The sequence below is a fragment of the Dasypus novemcinctus genome, chromosome 6 (assembly GCF_030445035.2).
Source record: "Dasypus novemcinctus isolate mDasNov1 chromosome 6, mDasNov1.1.hap2, whole genome shotgun sequence".
Classification (NCBI taxonomy): domain Eukaryota; kingdom Metazoa; phylum Chordata; class Mammalia; order Cingulata; family Dasypodidae; genus Dasypus; species Dasypus novemcinctus.
The window spans coordinates 134,965,770-134,981,022 of record NC_080678.1 but is presented as its reverse complement, the minus strand read 5'-3'; the positions used below and the strand labels follow the sequence as shown (position 1 = coordinate 134,981,022).

Below are 15,253 nucleotides of genomic sequence, written 5' to 3'. Positions count from 1 at the left end.
TGAGTGCCCAGGGGTGCACATGAATGTGAATGTGGGTGGAGTGCATGCCCTGGAACTGGACTGAGTTTTACTAACATGCAGATTCCAGGGGCATGTCCGGTGCTTGCATCCAGGCCTGTACTGAGTCTACTCAAGTGTAAATTCACACCGTGGAGGAGCTGAGGTCCCATCTTGCCTTCAGGAGGTGGATGAGCAGAGAGCAGGGAGCTCAGGGCACAGCAAGGCCCAGGGGCACAGGGGGCACATGTGCCCAGAGCTCAGGAGGTGCAGGGTCATAGGGTGCAGGCAGTAGAGGTCTAGGGATGCAGAGCACTTGGGTGTGCCCCAATGCTGCCCCCACGCCCCCAACCTTCTGCCATCACCAATCTTGCTCCTGGCACGTTGGAGACCCCAGGGGGCCTCTGCTCAGTGGCCAGGCATCCAGCATGTGCGCCTTCCTCCTCCATTCTCAAGACCATGGATGTGGCACAGCTCGGAGTCCCTCAACTCAAAGGCACGACCTCCCCAGGGTCAGCCGTACCTCAGGGTTCTGTTGACCAGGTGTCCGAGGATTCTTTATAAGAGCGTCAAAATGGAAAATAGACCTTTAAAGTCCCTGTTCAACAGACTATTTTATTATTCACCTGGGGGAAGCACGTGAATCTCCCCATTTCCTAAGGGGGAGTCTGGGCCTGGAAAGCTTGAGGCAGCTAAGAGCTCTCCCAGAGCACCAGCTGGAGGAGTCACCGCCAGGTGCCTGTTCTGAATTCAGCTCTGTGGCTCATGCTTTCATTTATTCATGCATCATGTAAACCTTCATGGGAAACTTGTTACCTAGAGGGAGTTGTATTAGGCGTTTGTGTGGGGCGAGTCCAAAGCATTGTGTGTGTTTTCTTCCTAGCGAACAACTCGGCACAAGAACTGTTTAGCCCAGGGTGAACCTGTAGACTTGAGGTTGGAGGGGCTCTCCCAGATGTGGGCAGGGCCCAGCTGGGTGGGGTATGCAGAGCAGAGGCCAGGCTGAGGGTAGTGGGCTGCACTGGTGCATGGAGCAGACCCCATGGAGGCTCAGCTGCCCGGACTCCCCCACAAGGCCTTCCTGCCCTGCATGGCAGTCAGCACATTGCCCACTCAGAGTGTTCTCTTCCCCTTGCCTGTCTCCTGACACCCCTTCAGCCTGTCCAGGGGCTCGCTTTGGAGATGGCGGAGACTGGCACTGAGCTCTGGGATCCCCTGCAGCTCAACTGCTGCCTATCCTGCTGCTCAGGAAGCACCTTCAAGTCCAGCATCCTTGGAGATGAACCTGCCCTTGATGAGGATGTGCCTTCAGGAACATGCTGCTTTTTAACCATGTTACTCTTGTGGCAGCACCCATGTCACCCTGTGTGCCCTTCAGGGGACCAGCTGGCACCCCGAGTTTAGCATAATCAGCATGTGAGGGAGAAATGGCACCTTGATAAGGAGAGCATTGAGGAGAGTTCTTCCAAGTCTGAAATGATGCTGATCTGTAGGAACTCCCGGGGGCTCCCTGGAGCTTGAAAACAAAGGAAGCAGCACATGACCTTCTGGAGCACCTAACGGTGTTCTACGACCAGCCTCACATGGAGGAGTGCTATTGCTAACAGCCCCCAGAAGTTGGGACAATACCAACTTTGCACCAACTGACCGGTGGTTAGCATGTCGAGGGCAGAGCAAGTGTGGACCTTGTCTGAAGGGCTTATTGATGTGCCTCTACTACCCTGATGCCCAGTGCAAATGGCTCAAGCAGAAGACTTCAGGCTAGTTCTCAAGCAGTTCACCCTGGAGGAAACCTTGAAATAATTGTCAGCTTTCAGGAAACCCTGCATGGAAATGATTATATCTATAACATGCATGAGCTTTCTCAATGAATGCAAATTTTTACAAGAGCTTTACATTATTGGTTTTGATAATCTAATAGCCACTTGAAGTAATCAGCACCTTTATCAACAGGAAGGATAATTTATAGTCATGGTTCTTTTCAATTCGCTGGTCTGTGACTGGTTTTTAAGTTTACCACAGACAGCCCATGATGCAATCGACCTTTCAATGCGGTGCAGGCAGAATCCACTCACACCTGGCTGCAAGGTCGGGGTCCAACCTCAGGTAAAGAATTCACCAAAGGACTCAGAGCTCAGCAGCGCCATCAGTTATTTAGGTTGAGGGCTAAAGCCAGCAACAGAGCAAGGCCCCGAGGGCAGGTGCAGGCAGGCCAGCGTGGGTTTGTGCTCTGCCCTCCTGAGGGTCCCTCGAAGGCGGGTGATAGTTCCTCCCTGGAGCCTATCTGACAACAGGCCTTCAAGCCCTGTCAGCAGGGCCCCCCCAAGCCTGGGGCTGAGTGCTCACTGGGGCCCATCATGGCTTATCTCGCTTTCCAGACCCTCCCGTGGCTGAGCAGATAGTGCGTGGCCAAGACCCCAAGAGTCACATGCTAGCACAGGCTCTCGAGTGTGCCACAGGCCCCCTCCCAGCCGTGTCCCTGCTGAGGGGCCACTGCCCCCCCAGCTCTCCCTCCCAGGTCCTGGCCCACCCCCTCCCACTTCCTCACCATCACCTGGGGTTCCCTATAAACAGCTCTGCACCTCCTGGGTCTCCTGCCCTGAGAACCCTGGAGGTTCCCTGTCACCCTGAGTGAGTGTACAGGTGAACTTTCCAAGAATAATTTCCTTTTTGCCCTCATTTAAATGTGCACAATGAAGACTGAGGGGCCTTCTGATAATAGGGCAGTTGTTCCTTTTATAAGGGGGATGGCCCTCAGATAGAAACAAATGCCAGAGACCTGGGCAGGGCCAGGGAAGTGCTGAAGCTGAGTGATGGGGCCTGGCACCTCAGGTGGTGCCTCAGGTGGCGCCTCAGGTCTGTGGTGCAGGTGACACCTGAGGTCTGGTTCCTCAGGCCTTGCCTCAGGTCTGGTTCCTCAGGTGGTGCCTCAGGTGCTGCCTCAGGTCTGGTGCCTCAGGTGACACCTCAGGTGACACCTCAGGTGATGCCTCATGTGGAGCAACAGGTCTGGCTCCTCAGGTGGTGCCTCAGGTCTGTGGTGCAGGTGGCACCTCAGTGCTAAGGCATCTCTCCAGGCCTTTGGCAGGGCAGCCCCGAGCTGCTGAGTAAACCCGGGCCACCTGCCCTCCCTGCTACTGCTCAGCCAGTGGAGAAAATGGAGCCATTCCCTGGAGGGCCTTGAGGTCCGCCTGGACTGCCCCTGAGGGCTGAGGGTGTCCCTGGATGATGACAGGCAGGCTAAACAGTTCTTCCAAGGGGGCGGACCTGTGGGCCTTGGGGGGGTCTGGTCCAGGAGCGACGGACCTGTTTCCACGAGAGAGTCTAGTCTTCAGCAGGGGATGCAAACCCCAGAAACGCCCAAGGATGCAGCTGAGAGCGAGTGGTGTGGCAGCGAGCTGCGCAGGTGACACGGACCACGACAGACAGAAACCACCTGCTCAGGAGACCCCAGCCTCCTAGTCTTTAGGAGACCCTAGAGACTCAAATGGAGTCTTTAGAGTATTTCTATACAGGAATTTTGCCCCCCAAAAATGAAGAGGAAAGGCTAATGAGGAACTGAGGAAAATTGACACCTCCTGAAAGAAACAATATCAGCAGATGACAGGGCCGGAATTGAGCATGTGGGCATGTGTGTTTGTGAGCTGGTGTGTGTTTATGAGCCTGGGTGTGTTTGAGACCCTCTGTGTGTTTTTATGAGCCTGTTATAAGCCTGTGCATGTGTTTATGAGCCTATGTGTGTTTATGAGCCTGTGTGTGCATTTGTGAGCCTCTGTATGTGTGTGTTTGTGTGTGTGTTTATAAGCCTGTGCATGTGTTTACGAGCCTGTGTGTGTCTATGAGCCTGTGTAAGTGTGCAGTATGCAAGACGCCACACATTTAAAAGCTTTCATGAGGCGCATGCTAATATTTAGAATAACTTCTGTTATATTTTTTGTAGGATCGGAGGTGGTTGATTTTGATGGAAAAAGCTCCCTGCTTTACAGATTTGTTCAAAATACTAGGACTCCAGTAAAAGACATCGTTTCTTTTAAATTTAAAACAATGCACAGTGATGGGATTCTATTCCACAGAGAAGAGAGAAATGGAGATTGTATCACCCTCGAGTTAGTAAAAGGACAGCTCTTTTTATTCGTCAATTCAGGTAAAATTATCAGGAAAGGAGCGCAGTACTCTGATTTCTTAGATGTAATTTACATAAAAGCACCTTTTACCTAGTCGTTTTAACAGTCTTTACAGGTGCACTTACACACCCCAACTGTTTTCATGTGAAAATCATTTGCAATGTAAGGATCGTACAGGAAGGCTCTCGGAGCTTCTTGCATCATCCAAATACGACTACTTAACTCTGCGCCAGGATCTCTCCACCTCGGTGCTTTTGGCACTTGGGGCCATTTAATTCCTTACTGTGGGGCATGCCTGGCCCCCACAGGGTACTGTGGTGCCCCCTGGACGATGTGGCACCTCCAATTATGACCACCCAGCACATCTCCAGATGCCCGCGCCCCCGGGGACAGAGCTGCCTTCGTGGACAGCCCCCGCTCACCAGGAACAAGGATGCAGGGGCACTAATTAGCATTCCCAGCAAAGACGACTCCACGGAAAATGGGTGCGCCACTGGTGGCCATAGTGCAAAAAGTGGTCGTGGGTGGAGTGGGGCAGGGCGGGTGGGATTGTGTTCCGGGGGCAGTGAAGCCATCAGCAGTGCGGAGAACGGCTCCGCGGCACCTGGAAGCGCTGGTTTTGAATGCACCTGACACTGCGCTCTCGCCTCTCTGCCCAGGTGATGCCGCGCCCACTCCAGCCCGCATCACACTGGGCAGCCTGCTGGATGACGAGCACTGGCACTCAGTGGTGTTTGAGCGCTCGCACCTGCATGTGAGACTCGTGGTGAACAGACACGCCCGACACTTCAGCCCCCGAGGAGACCTGGGCCAACTGGATCTCCACGCCGAGGTGGGACGCACCCCCTCCCATCACACAGATGAAAGTACAGTAACTAGAATACCAGCATAATATTTGCACGGATTCATTTTTGCACAGGTTGAAAAATGCACCACCAGCATAAAGATTAATAGTCTCTGTCAACAGATACTGGCCACTGTCACATCCGACAGGCCACCCTGGAAGAGCTGACTTAATCCAACAGTGGCTCTCCTGGGTCTGGTGCCCCAGATGTCAGCCTCTAACCTAGAGTTGTGCCCAGGGAGACCCACAAGGCAAAGGGGACTTGAAGCAGGGACAAGGAAGATGCTAATGAGACTCAGGGACTCCCTGCAAGGGCACCCCAGCCCAATCCACCCCAGTCCAATCCACCTGGAGCACAAGCTGCATCCCGAGTTTCCCACCTGAGGGGCCCTGGGCTGGGTGCCCTGCATGTGTCCCTGACTGGAGAAGGGCCACCCCAGGGATGCAGATTCCCTGGCCCTAAAGGAAGGGCATTAAGGGGAGACAAAGAAAGAGGCCACACAAATGCAGTAGCACCAGCACCAAGGGAGAGTGGGCACAGCCCAGCATCTTCTGCTCTGGGTTCCTGCTCCCCAGTCTGTGAACCTGAGACTCACGCCTGCCATCAAATCGTCACTATCAGCAACCCCCTTTCCTCCCCAAAGTGTCCCAGTTTGAGGGTGAATGGCAGGCTTCCCTATTACAGATGGAGACGCTCTAGCCTGAACTGGAAGCAGGTGCATGCAAAAGTATTTAAACTATGTCTTGTATTTTCCTTTCTTTTTAAAAAAAATATATTTTAATTACCTTTTTTAAAAAAAGATACATTGATCACAAAAAAAATATAACATTAAAAAATATAGGAGGTTCCCATATACCCCACATCCCACCCCACTCCTCCCACATCAATCTCTTTCCTCATTGTGGCACATTCATTGCATTTGGTGAACACATTTTGGAGGACTGCTGCACTGTACGAATTATAGTTTTCATTGTAGTTTACACTCTCCACCAGTACATTTAGTGGGTTATGGGAAGATATATAATATCCAGCATCTGTCCCAGCAATATCATAATTTCCTTTTAAATGAACAGACAGAGCAGATATAAAATGATGCAAAATTGGTATACCCATAACTATTACTGCTATACCTATGAATCATGAATATTTTAAGCAAATCATCAGGAAATCACTAAAGAATGTTATTGATATTTTTTCTTTCTAAGATCAGCTTTGGAGGGATTTTACCACCTGGAAAATCAGAGACATATCAAAGAAAAAATTTTCATGGATGTTTAGAAAATATTAATTTTAATGGAGATGATATCATTGATTTGGCCAAGCAGCACAGACTGGAGATCCTTGTTATGGTAAGAGAATCCAGGGGACTGAGGGAAAGGAGGGGTGCTGGCTGCACAGGGCTGACATGCTCCTATCTGATGCTATGTCACCAACACTTCTTATTGGGTAACTCACGTTCTTATTTAACAGCCTCCTCCGAGGGTCCGTGAGCCATAGGAAGTAAGGATAGGTATTAGCAAATGTAATGCATGTTATTTGAATTTAACATGAAGTGAAGAAAGCTGTTTTAGGTTGAAGTCTTAGTTTCCTGTTTCTGGAGTGAAGACTTTACTCTCTGGACAAGTACCCCTGGTGTTACTGTAAGAACAGCTATTTCCAACAGAAGGCCCCACCCAACCCAGCACCACGAAGGAGAAACACGTCTCAATGGGAAGGTGATTTATTGCGAGTGCACAAGCAAGGAACTGGGGGAATCTTCCCAAAACCAGTTCAACCTGATAATGGCAGTTAGGGTTTATTAGGCAAAGTAGAGGAGTAAGGAGGAAGAAAAACAAGTAAAAAACCAGGGGTATTGTGAGAAGTGTATGGGCAACTTCTCAGTCCTGTGTTGTCTCGAGCACACTCAACTTTGTGTTAGTTTTCAGAGGCTAATTCACATTTAGATGTTGTGCAGGGGCAAGGTCTCCGTGACTCCTTTCACAGCTGACCACTCAAGGATATAAGATTTTTGTCTCTGAGAAAAGTTTCAGACTTACTGGGTCATAAGGAGCTCCTGATACCACTCTGTCTGGTTTTGCTTTGAGATGTTATCTTGTTCCTGTGAGCAAAACTGAGAAGGGTTGGTTAATATCCTTCAGAGAACTAAGTGCAAAGAGTAAACTTCTAAAATTAGATTAATAGAAAACCAGCTCAATTAGTTTTAGAATTTTCAGATCTTCTTAAGTGAAGAAACTTCAGTAAGCACATTTTCCAGCAATTGCTGGCTCCCTCATGTAACTATCAAGCTACTTCTTGAGACATTTGGGAAAAGGCATCTTGCTGAGGAAGTTCCTAACATGCACCTGTGACTGATGGGGCACTCTGCTGAGCAGGTGTGTTCAAGGTGTTCTGATGGCCAGTTTTTAACCTCTCTACCCTTGTGTCATTAATATACACCAATTAAGACAGGATTCTGGTAAAACCCCCAATCTCATGAGCTTTGGCAATGTGATCATCTCCTGAAAGATGAGGCTTTTGTAACCCATTTTAAGTCCCTGCAGCAGCAGGTGGCTGCTCAAGGCCAGTGCATCTGGTGGGTGCTCCTGGAGGGGGCTGCCTGCCTCCTCGTGACACCTGGGCCTTGGCCAGCTGCTCCATCCACACCTGCACAAAGCAAGGTCCCAGTGCTCTGGTTTTGAGCACACTTGTGTGCTCTAGGGCTTGGTGAGCCTGGGAACAGGCAGCAGTGGCTCACAGGGCTTGGTTATACCAATTCTGTGTTCTGGTTACGGGTGTCTTAGTTCCTGGGTTCCTTAACCAAGGACCACAACTAGAGCAGCAAGCTAAAAGCCTGAAGGCAAGATGCCTGCAGGGCCAAGCTGCTCTGAAGAGTCTAGGAGAGCCCCTTGCCTCTGCTGCATCAGGCTTTTGCTGGCAACCCTTGGAGTTCCTTAGCATATGCCTAAATCATCCCAACACCTGCCCCCACTTTACAAGGTGTCCTCCCCTGTCTGTCTGTCTGGGTCCAATTCTCCTCTTCTCTGAAGACACCAGTCAGATTTGATTAAGGCCCTCCCTAGCCCAGGTTGGCTTCGCCTTATCTAATTGCCTCTTCAAAGACCCTATTTCCAAATGAGTCCGCATTCTGGGCCTGGGAGCTAGGGTGTGACATGTCTCCTGGGAGGCACAATTCAGAGCTGAACAGTGGGGAAGGCTCTTCCAGCTGGCCTCCGAGTCTGGGTGGGTGGTCTTGAGGTAGGTGTCAAATGGGGTCTTACAGAGAACACTCTTTAACAGCTCGGTGAAAGCTCCAGCAGAAGTACCGCCACTGGGATGGACGTGTCCTCCACAGCCATCTCCCTCTCCTTTTCTCTGTTCTCAGGGAGACATGTCCTTCTCCTGCTCAGAACTGCGCACTGTGCCTGTGACATTTCTGAGTGCCACGAGCTTCCTAGAGCTGCCAGTCACTCCCGGAGGAGATGGGGTTTCCATCAATTTCCAGTTTCAAACGTAGGACAGGGTGGGGCTTCTGCTGTCCAGCCGACCTCGCCATGGTTTAGGGGGTCTCTTCCTCACTCTCAATGATGGAAACTCCAGCCTGGCTCTGCACAAATCCCAGGGACAAGCCCAGACATATGTCACAGCAGGTAAGATGCCAGAACCACAGGACCCCACACCCAAGCGTGGGGTAACCCAACTCCACAGGACCCCACACCCCAGGGTGGGGTTAACCCAACCCCGCAGAGCCTCAGGCCCAGGGAGTGGGTTTAACCTGACCCCACAGGATCCCATACCCAAATAGTGGGGTTAGCCTGACCCCACAGGACCCCACACCCCAGAGTGGGGTTAACCCAGCCCCACAGAGCCTCGGGCCCAGGGAGTAGGATGTTAAAACCGACCCCTTGAGTCATGATTCTCAGGGTCCCTGATTCCAGGTGCCTGAGTCCTGTTGTCCTGGACACAAGACCCCTCCTCTTTAGACTCATGGTTACACCAATGCTCTGTGTTCCAAAGCAGCTGTGATGCTACCCCATGGACCAGCATACCTGTGGGACAGGGATTGCTTGGCACGGTGTCCTGGAGGTACGGTCCTGGAGGAGAAAGCCATCTCCTTAACCTTAACCCACCCTTGTGTGTGGGACCTTTGTAAACAGAGCCTCTGATGTGGCTGCTGCAGTTTAGTCCCAGCTGCTCCCTGTGGGTCCTCTTCCTGGAGGCCAGATAGGGAAGGCCACACACAGGGAGAGAACCAGAGGGATGGCCAGAAGCTGGAGTCAGGAACCAAGACAGGAGGGAAAGGTCAAGAGAGGCCGCCATGCTCATTGCCACGGGACAGAAAAGCCAAGGGCGAAGGATGGCTGGCAGCCCACCCAGAGTGCCACAGTCTTCTGAAGGAGCATTGCCTTGATGACGCCTTGATTTTGGACTTTTCCTGGCTTCAAAACTCTGAGTCAATAAATACCCATTGTTTAAGCCAACCCATTGCATGGCGTTTGTCTTGGTAGCCAGGAAACTAAAACAGTTTTTCATACTAGCAGTGAGGTGCTGCTATGGCAAATACCGAAAAAAAATGTGGAAACAACTGGAATTGGGTAGTGCATAGAGGCTGGATGAATTGTGATGTTCTTGATAGAAATAGCCTAGATTGCTTTAAAGAGACTGTTTGTAAAAATGTGGATACTAAAGGTACATCCAACAAGGCCTTAGAAGGAAATGATGAGTGTGTCACTGGAAACTGGAGGGAAGGCGATGCTTGTTTTAAAGTGGCAGCGAACTTGGTGAAATTGAGTTCTGAAGTCGGATGGGAGGCAGAACTTGAATGTGATGACCTTAGATATTTAGCTGAGGCAATTTCCAAGCTAAGTGTGGAAGGGGCAGCCTGGTTTCTTTGTGTAGCTTTTAGTAAAATGAGGAAAGAAAGGTTAAGAACTCTTCAGCACAAAGAAACCAGAAATTGATGATTTGGAAAATTCTGAGCCTATCTAGACTGTGCTTTGAGACTAGGGCAAGAGGAGGCTCTATCAGGGCCCCTGAGCTCCCAGGAAGCTAGCTCCTGGAGAGGTTTAGCCGAGCGTGGGTCCAGCCATTTGGGTGTAGGTCAGGATGGGAGATACAGCCACCCAGGAAGGACTGTGCAGTGTCCTTCTGTCCAACGGTTTGGACCTGTGCACTGTGCACAAAGCTGACAAGGCTTTTGTGAAATGTGCACGACTGGAACCATTGCCAGCCAGGACCGAAGGGACAGAAATGGGGCCAATTGAAGGAAGAATACAGCTAGGGTTAAATGAGGAAACCAAAAGCTGGACCAAAGAGATCTCCTGGGGTCAAGAGAGTGGGCCTGCCCACGTGTGTGGGAAGGGCAGGCTCCCCCCTGCACTTGGAGGGGCAGGCTCACCCCTGTGCTTGGAGGGGGCAGGTTCACCCCTGTACTTGGAGGGGCAGGTTCACCCCAGTCCCTGGAGGGGGCAGGCTCACCCCTGCACTTGGAGGGGCAGGTTCACCCCTGCACTTGGAGGGGCAGGTTCACCCCAGTGCTTGGAGGGGGCAGGCTCACCCCTGCACTTGGAGGGGCAGGTTCACCTCTGCACTTGGAGGGGCAGGTTCACCCCCGTGCTTGGAGGGGGCAGGCTCACCCCTTCACTTGGAGGGGCTGACTCACCTTTGTGCTTGGAGGAGCAGGCACTTGGTGGGGCAGGCTCACCCCTGTGCTTGGTGGGGCAGGCTCACCCCTGCTCTTGGGGGGGGAGGGGACAGGCCTGTGCCCTGCTGTTCAGGGAGCATGGTGCCATTTCCCGGCATTTTGGAGGGACCTGGAGGCCATGCCAATGTTGGGGCAGCGTGGGCCCTTCACCCCAGGGTTTGGGGGAGCGTGGCTGAAGCAAGCACTTGGAAGGGGAGGAGTTGCTCCATCAGGCCAAGAGAACAAGACACTAACCCCTAGATGACTCTTAGAACTTTAGGGTTATGGAATTTGCTCTGCTTGCTTTTGAAAATTTGGGGGGCCTGTGACCCCTCTTTTCCTTCCAATTTCTCCCAATTGGAATGGAAATGTTGACTCTCTGCCTGTCCTTCCATTGTAAATGAGAAGCAGACAACTTGTTCTCAAGGTGTCAGAAGTCCACAGACTGAGTGGAATGGAGCTCCAGGGCAGACCATGCCTGTAACTGATATTGATGAGGCTTTGTATGTAGCATTGTCACCAAAATGACTTAAGGCTCTTGGGATATTCTGATGCAATGAATGCATTTTTCATGTGGAAAGAACAGGTCTTTTTTGGGGTGCAGAGGGTGATTTTGGTGACATGGAGCTATGTACCCCACAAACCTGTGTTCTTAAACTTAATCCATCCCTGTGGGTGCAGCCCAATGTAACCAGGACCTTAGGATGAGGTCCTTCATGTATGGTGTGGCCCAGCTGAATCAGGATGGTCTCGATCCTACTATTGAACACCTTGTAGGGATGGTCACAGAGAGAGAAAAAGGCGGAGGGAGCAGCCAGAAGCCGAGTCAGTGGGGGAGCAGCCAGGGGAGCCCGCCCCGTGCACGGCCATGGGCAGTGCCCCGAGGTCTTCAGGGAGAAGCAGTCACCCGGGTGATGCCTTGGTTTTGGATTTCTGACCTCAAAACCTCGAGCCAGTACCTTCCCGTTGTGTAAGAAAGCCCATTGCCTGCTATCTGCTCTGGTTTCCAGGAAACCCAAGCACTCGTTAGCAGCCCCCCACACATGTGTGCACATGGGTACACACACACACCCATGTCCCAATACACATCTGCCTTTCCCCTTTCCCAGTGGACTCTTCACTTACTGAACATCTGTGAGTCTTGGAGATTCTGTGCACCCAGGAGGCACATCCTCCTTGCTGCTTGCCGTGTCTTCCTGTATGTTTGATTTCTAATGAATGGCAGTGGCAGTTCTCCATCTTCTGATGATGGCTGACATCAGTTTTGTGTGCCACAGTGGCATGACACCCTGCAAGGAGGACCGTGGATCTGTCAGCAGGGGAGCGGGGTTTGAATTGCAGCACCCACTCTGTGCTGACTCCAGAATGCCAATTGTCCACTTGCAAAATGGCCGTAGTGGTTGATCTCCAGTGTGGACATGACAATCTAGAAGGAATTCCCTCCCCTCCTATTATCCACTCTCACCCCAGGCACAGAATGACTTATGTTGGACAAAACCTTTGATGAGCCTTTAGAGGTGAGCGCTGACATTCCAAGTCTGCCTTCCTGATTAATAGTAAATAATAACTGATCCTTTTTGGATAGAAAAGAGGTGAGAGGAGAGAGAAGGACTGGCTTAGTGGCTAACTGTTGTGGTTTTTGTTTGCTCATTGGATTTGAAAGTTGGCATCAGAGCTGAGTGCCACAGGGCAAAAGGGGGCTTTGTATGCTGTGGGTGGAAGAGAGGAGGAGGGAAAGGTGCTGCCTGGACCGAGCTGTGGAATCACAGCTCCTTGGGCTTCTGTACATCCTCAGAAAGTGGCAAATTTGTCATGCAGAGCCCTGGCTGGCTGAGGAGGAGGCATGAAGCCTGACCGCGACCCATGAAGAGGTCACTGAGGGGGTCTTTGTGCCCAGCCAGCCCGGGTCTGCCCTCAGACCTGGGACCCAGCAGTCTCCAGGCCAGGTGCTCTGGGGATGGTGACAGTGCCCAGTAGCTCTCCTTCTCACCTGAATGCTGTTGTCATGCCAACGTGCTGCTCGGTGCTGGGTCTGACGTAAATGCCTTCCCTCAGGACGTAGCAGTGCTGACCGCTGGGTCGCCAGCTTCAAGTCACCCTGTCATGGGCATGATCAGCATCACGCCCTCATAGCTGGGCCAGAGTCCACCTGGGCACCGTGTGCGGGGACGTTCACATCTGCATGTGGAATCCAGAGTTCCCAACCAGAGAGCTGCTTCACCAGTTATTAGAGGAACCTCCAGGCGAAACTGGTGGAAGTGTACATTTAGCCTTCGAGCTTCAACATTTAACCAACATTGAATCTACTTTCTCTATGTAATAATCTGCACCAAAAATGATAAAATATGGCATAAGCAGAGAATCAGCAAAAACATATTTGAAAGCTAAAGATGAAGAAAAACAAGAATAGAAATTTCTACGCATGCCCCTATAGCTTATTTCTGTTCCTGCTTCATCCCTGAGAGGTGAAAGAGGGCACCCCAAGTTAGTGTTCCCTCTTGCGATGTAAGAGGGACTCCTTTGAACATTAGTGAGATGGACTTACAGGAATAGGTTTGTGAGAGAGAAAGAAATCACACTCAGTATCTCCACAACGAACAGGCTTCCAAGGTTAGCTTCAGAAAACGTTAATTTATAGTGAACACACCATCATCATGCAGTTTATTTTGATGAAGCTGACGCCCTCCAAAGAGGTTTCAATTGAGACCCTAATTTTATTTTATTTTATTTTATTATTTTTGTTTAATTGCCTTTTTTTTTTTTGAAGATACATAGATCACAAAAAAAAATGTTGCATTAAAAAATATCAGACCAGGGAGCCAAGAACACCTACAACTGCAAGCAGGAGAATTGCATCCATCAAACAAGTGGAATCTAAGCACCCTCTCAATACAGAGGTGAAGAGGACATCACCATGCCAAGGTCCACAGGATCGAGGAATAGAGTATGGATTAGAGTGGACTTACTGATATTCTCTTCTGGAACTTTTGGGAATAGTAATGGAAGTAAATGTAGCATTGATGTGGAGAAAGTAGCCATGGTAGCTGCTAAGGGTAGGGAGTGGGAAGAAGAGCCGTGATGTGGGGGCATTTTCAGGAATTAGAGTTGTCCTGGGTGGCACTACAGGGACAGTTACTGGACATTGTATGTCCTCCCATGGCCCACTGGGTGGACTGGGGGAGAATGTAAACTATAATGTGGACCACTGAACATGAGGTGCAGCAGTGCTCAGACATGTATACACCAAATGCAATGAATGTGCCACGATGATGAAAGAGGTTGTTGATGTGGGAGGAGCAGGGGGTATGGGGAGTGGGGTATATTGGGACCTCATATTTTTTTAATGTAACATTAAAAAATAAATAAAGACAAAGAAATTAAAAAATATATATATATATATATAAGAGGTTCCAATATACCCCACTCCCCATACCCCCTGCTCCTCCCACATCAACAACCTCTTTCATCATCGTGGCACATTCATTGCATTTGGTGAATACATTTTGGAGCACTGCTGCACCACATGGATTACAGTTTACATTGTAGTTTACACTCTCCCCCAGTCCATTCAGTGGAGAATCGCATCCATCTACCCTGTTGATGGGTATCTAGGCCCCCTCTTGATTTAGAGGTGGAGTCCCAGGATCCACAAGCCCTAATTTTAAGCATCTTGAGGAAATTGCTTCAGTAGAATGTTACTTTCACACACACCATAAAGCCGGTGTGCCAGCATGGACATTTGACAAAGTTCTTGGAATGAGATTATACGTACTGACAGGTGTTTTAATCTTTATGGTGCATTTATGTCCGGCCAAAGGAGCTTTTGGGGACATCTGTGATCAGCAGCCACAATACTTGAGTGCCCCTCCTGCCATGCAGGCTTCCGGAACCCTGTGCCCTGGGTGTGGGCTGGACTTGGTGGCTCGCTGCCGGCGAAAAGAACTTGGCAGCAGCAACAGGACGTCCCTGCTGAGCTTTGACTGCAAGGGCGGGAAGCCCCTCCTTGGGCACCTCATCTTCTCTCACTCTGTCGACTCCCGGCCGCCACGTCCCGAGCCAGGGTTGAAGGCGGCCTCCAGCCCACTTCCAACAAGCCCACGAAGAGCGGAGGCTGCCAGCAGCTGCCGGTGAGGTGGGCCCTGCCCCTCCAGTCTCCAGACGGGGCTGCAGCCCCCGATTACTTGAGGGGCCTTGGGCCAGAGCCTCCCGGATGAACTGCCCAGATTCCAGCCCCAAGAAAACAGGGGACATGTCATTTAAAGCCACTAAACTCAGGAGGAGTTTGCTATGCAGCAATAACACCTACTTATTTAATATGATTATCTTATATTTTATATTACTATATTAATATTAATTAAGCTATAAATATAAATATAGAGCAAAAGTGTTTACATAAAATACTCCTGATTCTTTTCTTAAGCAGACATTTTCCAACCAGTTCTTGTATTTTCTTTTGAAAATATTTTTATTTCTAGATTTAGTGAGGCAAGTAAATTTAACATTTGAAGATTAATTGATTAAACTACAGAAGAAATTTTGACATATGGTTCACATAATCAGCATATGCTAATTAAGGTATTACTTTACACATGGTTATGAGAATTCAATATAGTGGCTCTATTGAGAAT

General features: G+C 50.3%; 1 protein-coding gene across 1 annotated transcript in view; it reads left to right on the top strand.

Moving 5' to 3' along the window:
- The window catches only part of LOC101437762 (contactin-associated protein-like 4), a 194,181-nt gene that overhangs the window by 116,519 nt on the left and 62,409 nt on the right, over window positions 1-15,253 (top strand). Inside the window, 4 exon segments of the mRNA XM_058299594.1 lie at window positions 3,938-4,141; window positions 4,781-4,953; window positions 6,172-6,315; window positions 8,328-8,592. Of these exon segments, the coding sequence (XP_058155577.1) occupies window positions 3,938-4,141; window positions 4,781-4,953; window positions 6,172-6,315; window positions 8,328-8,592 (786 nt within the window).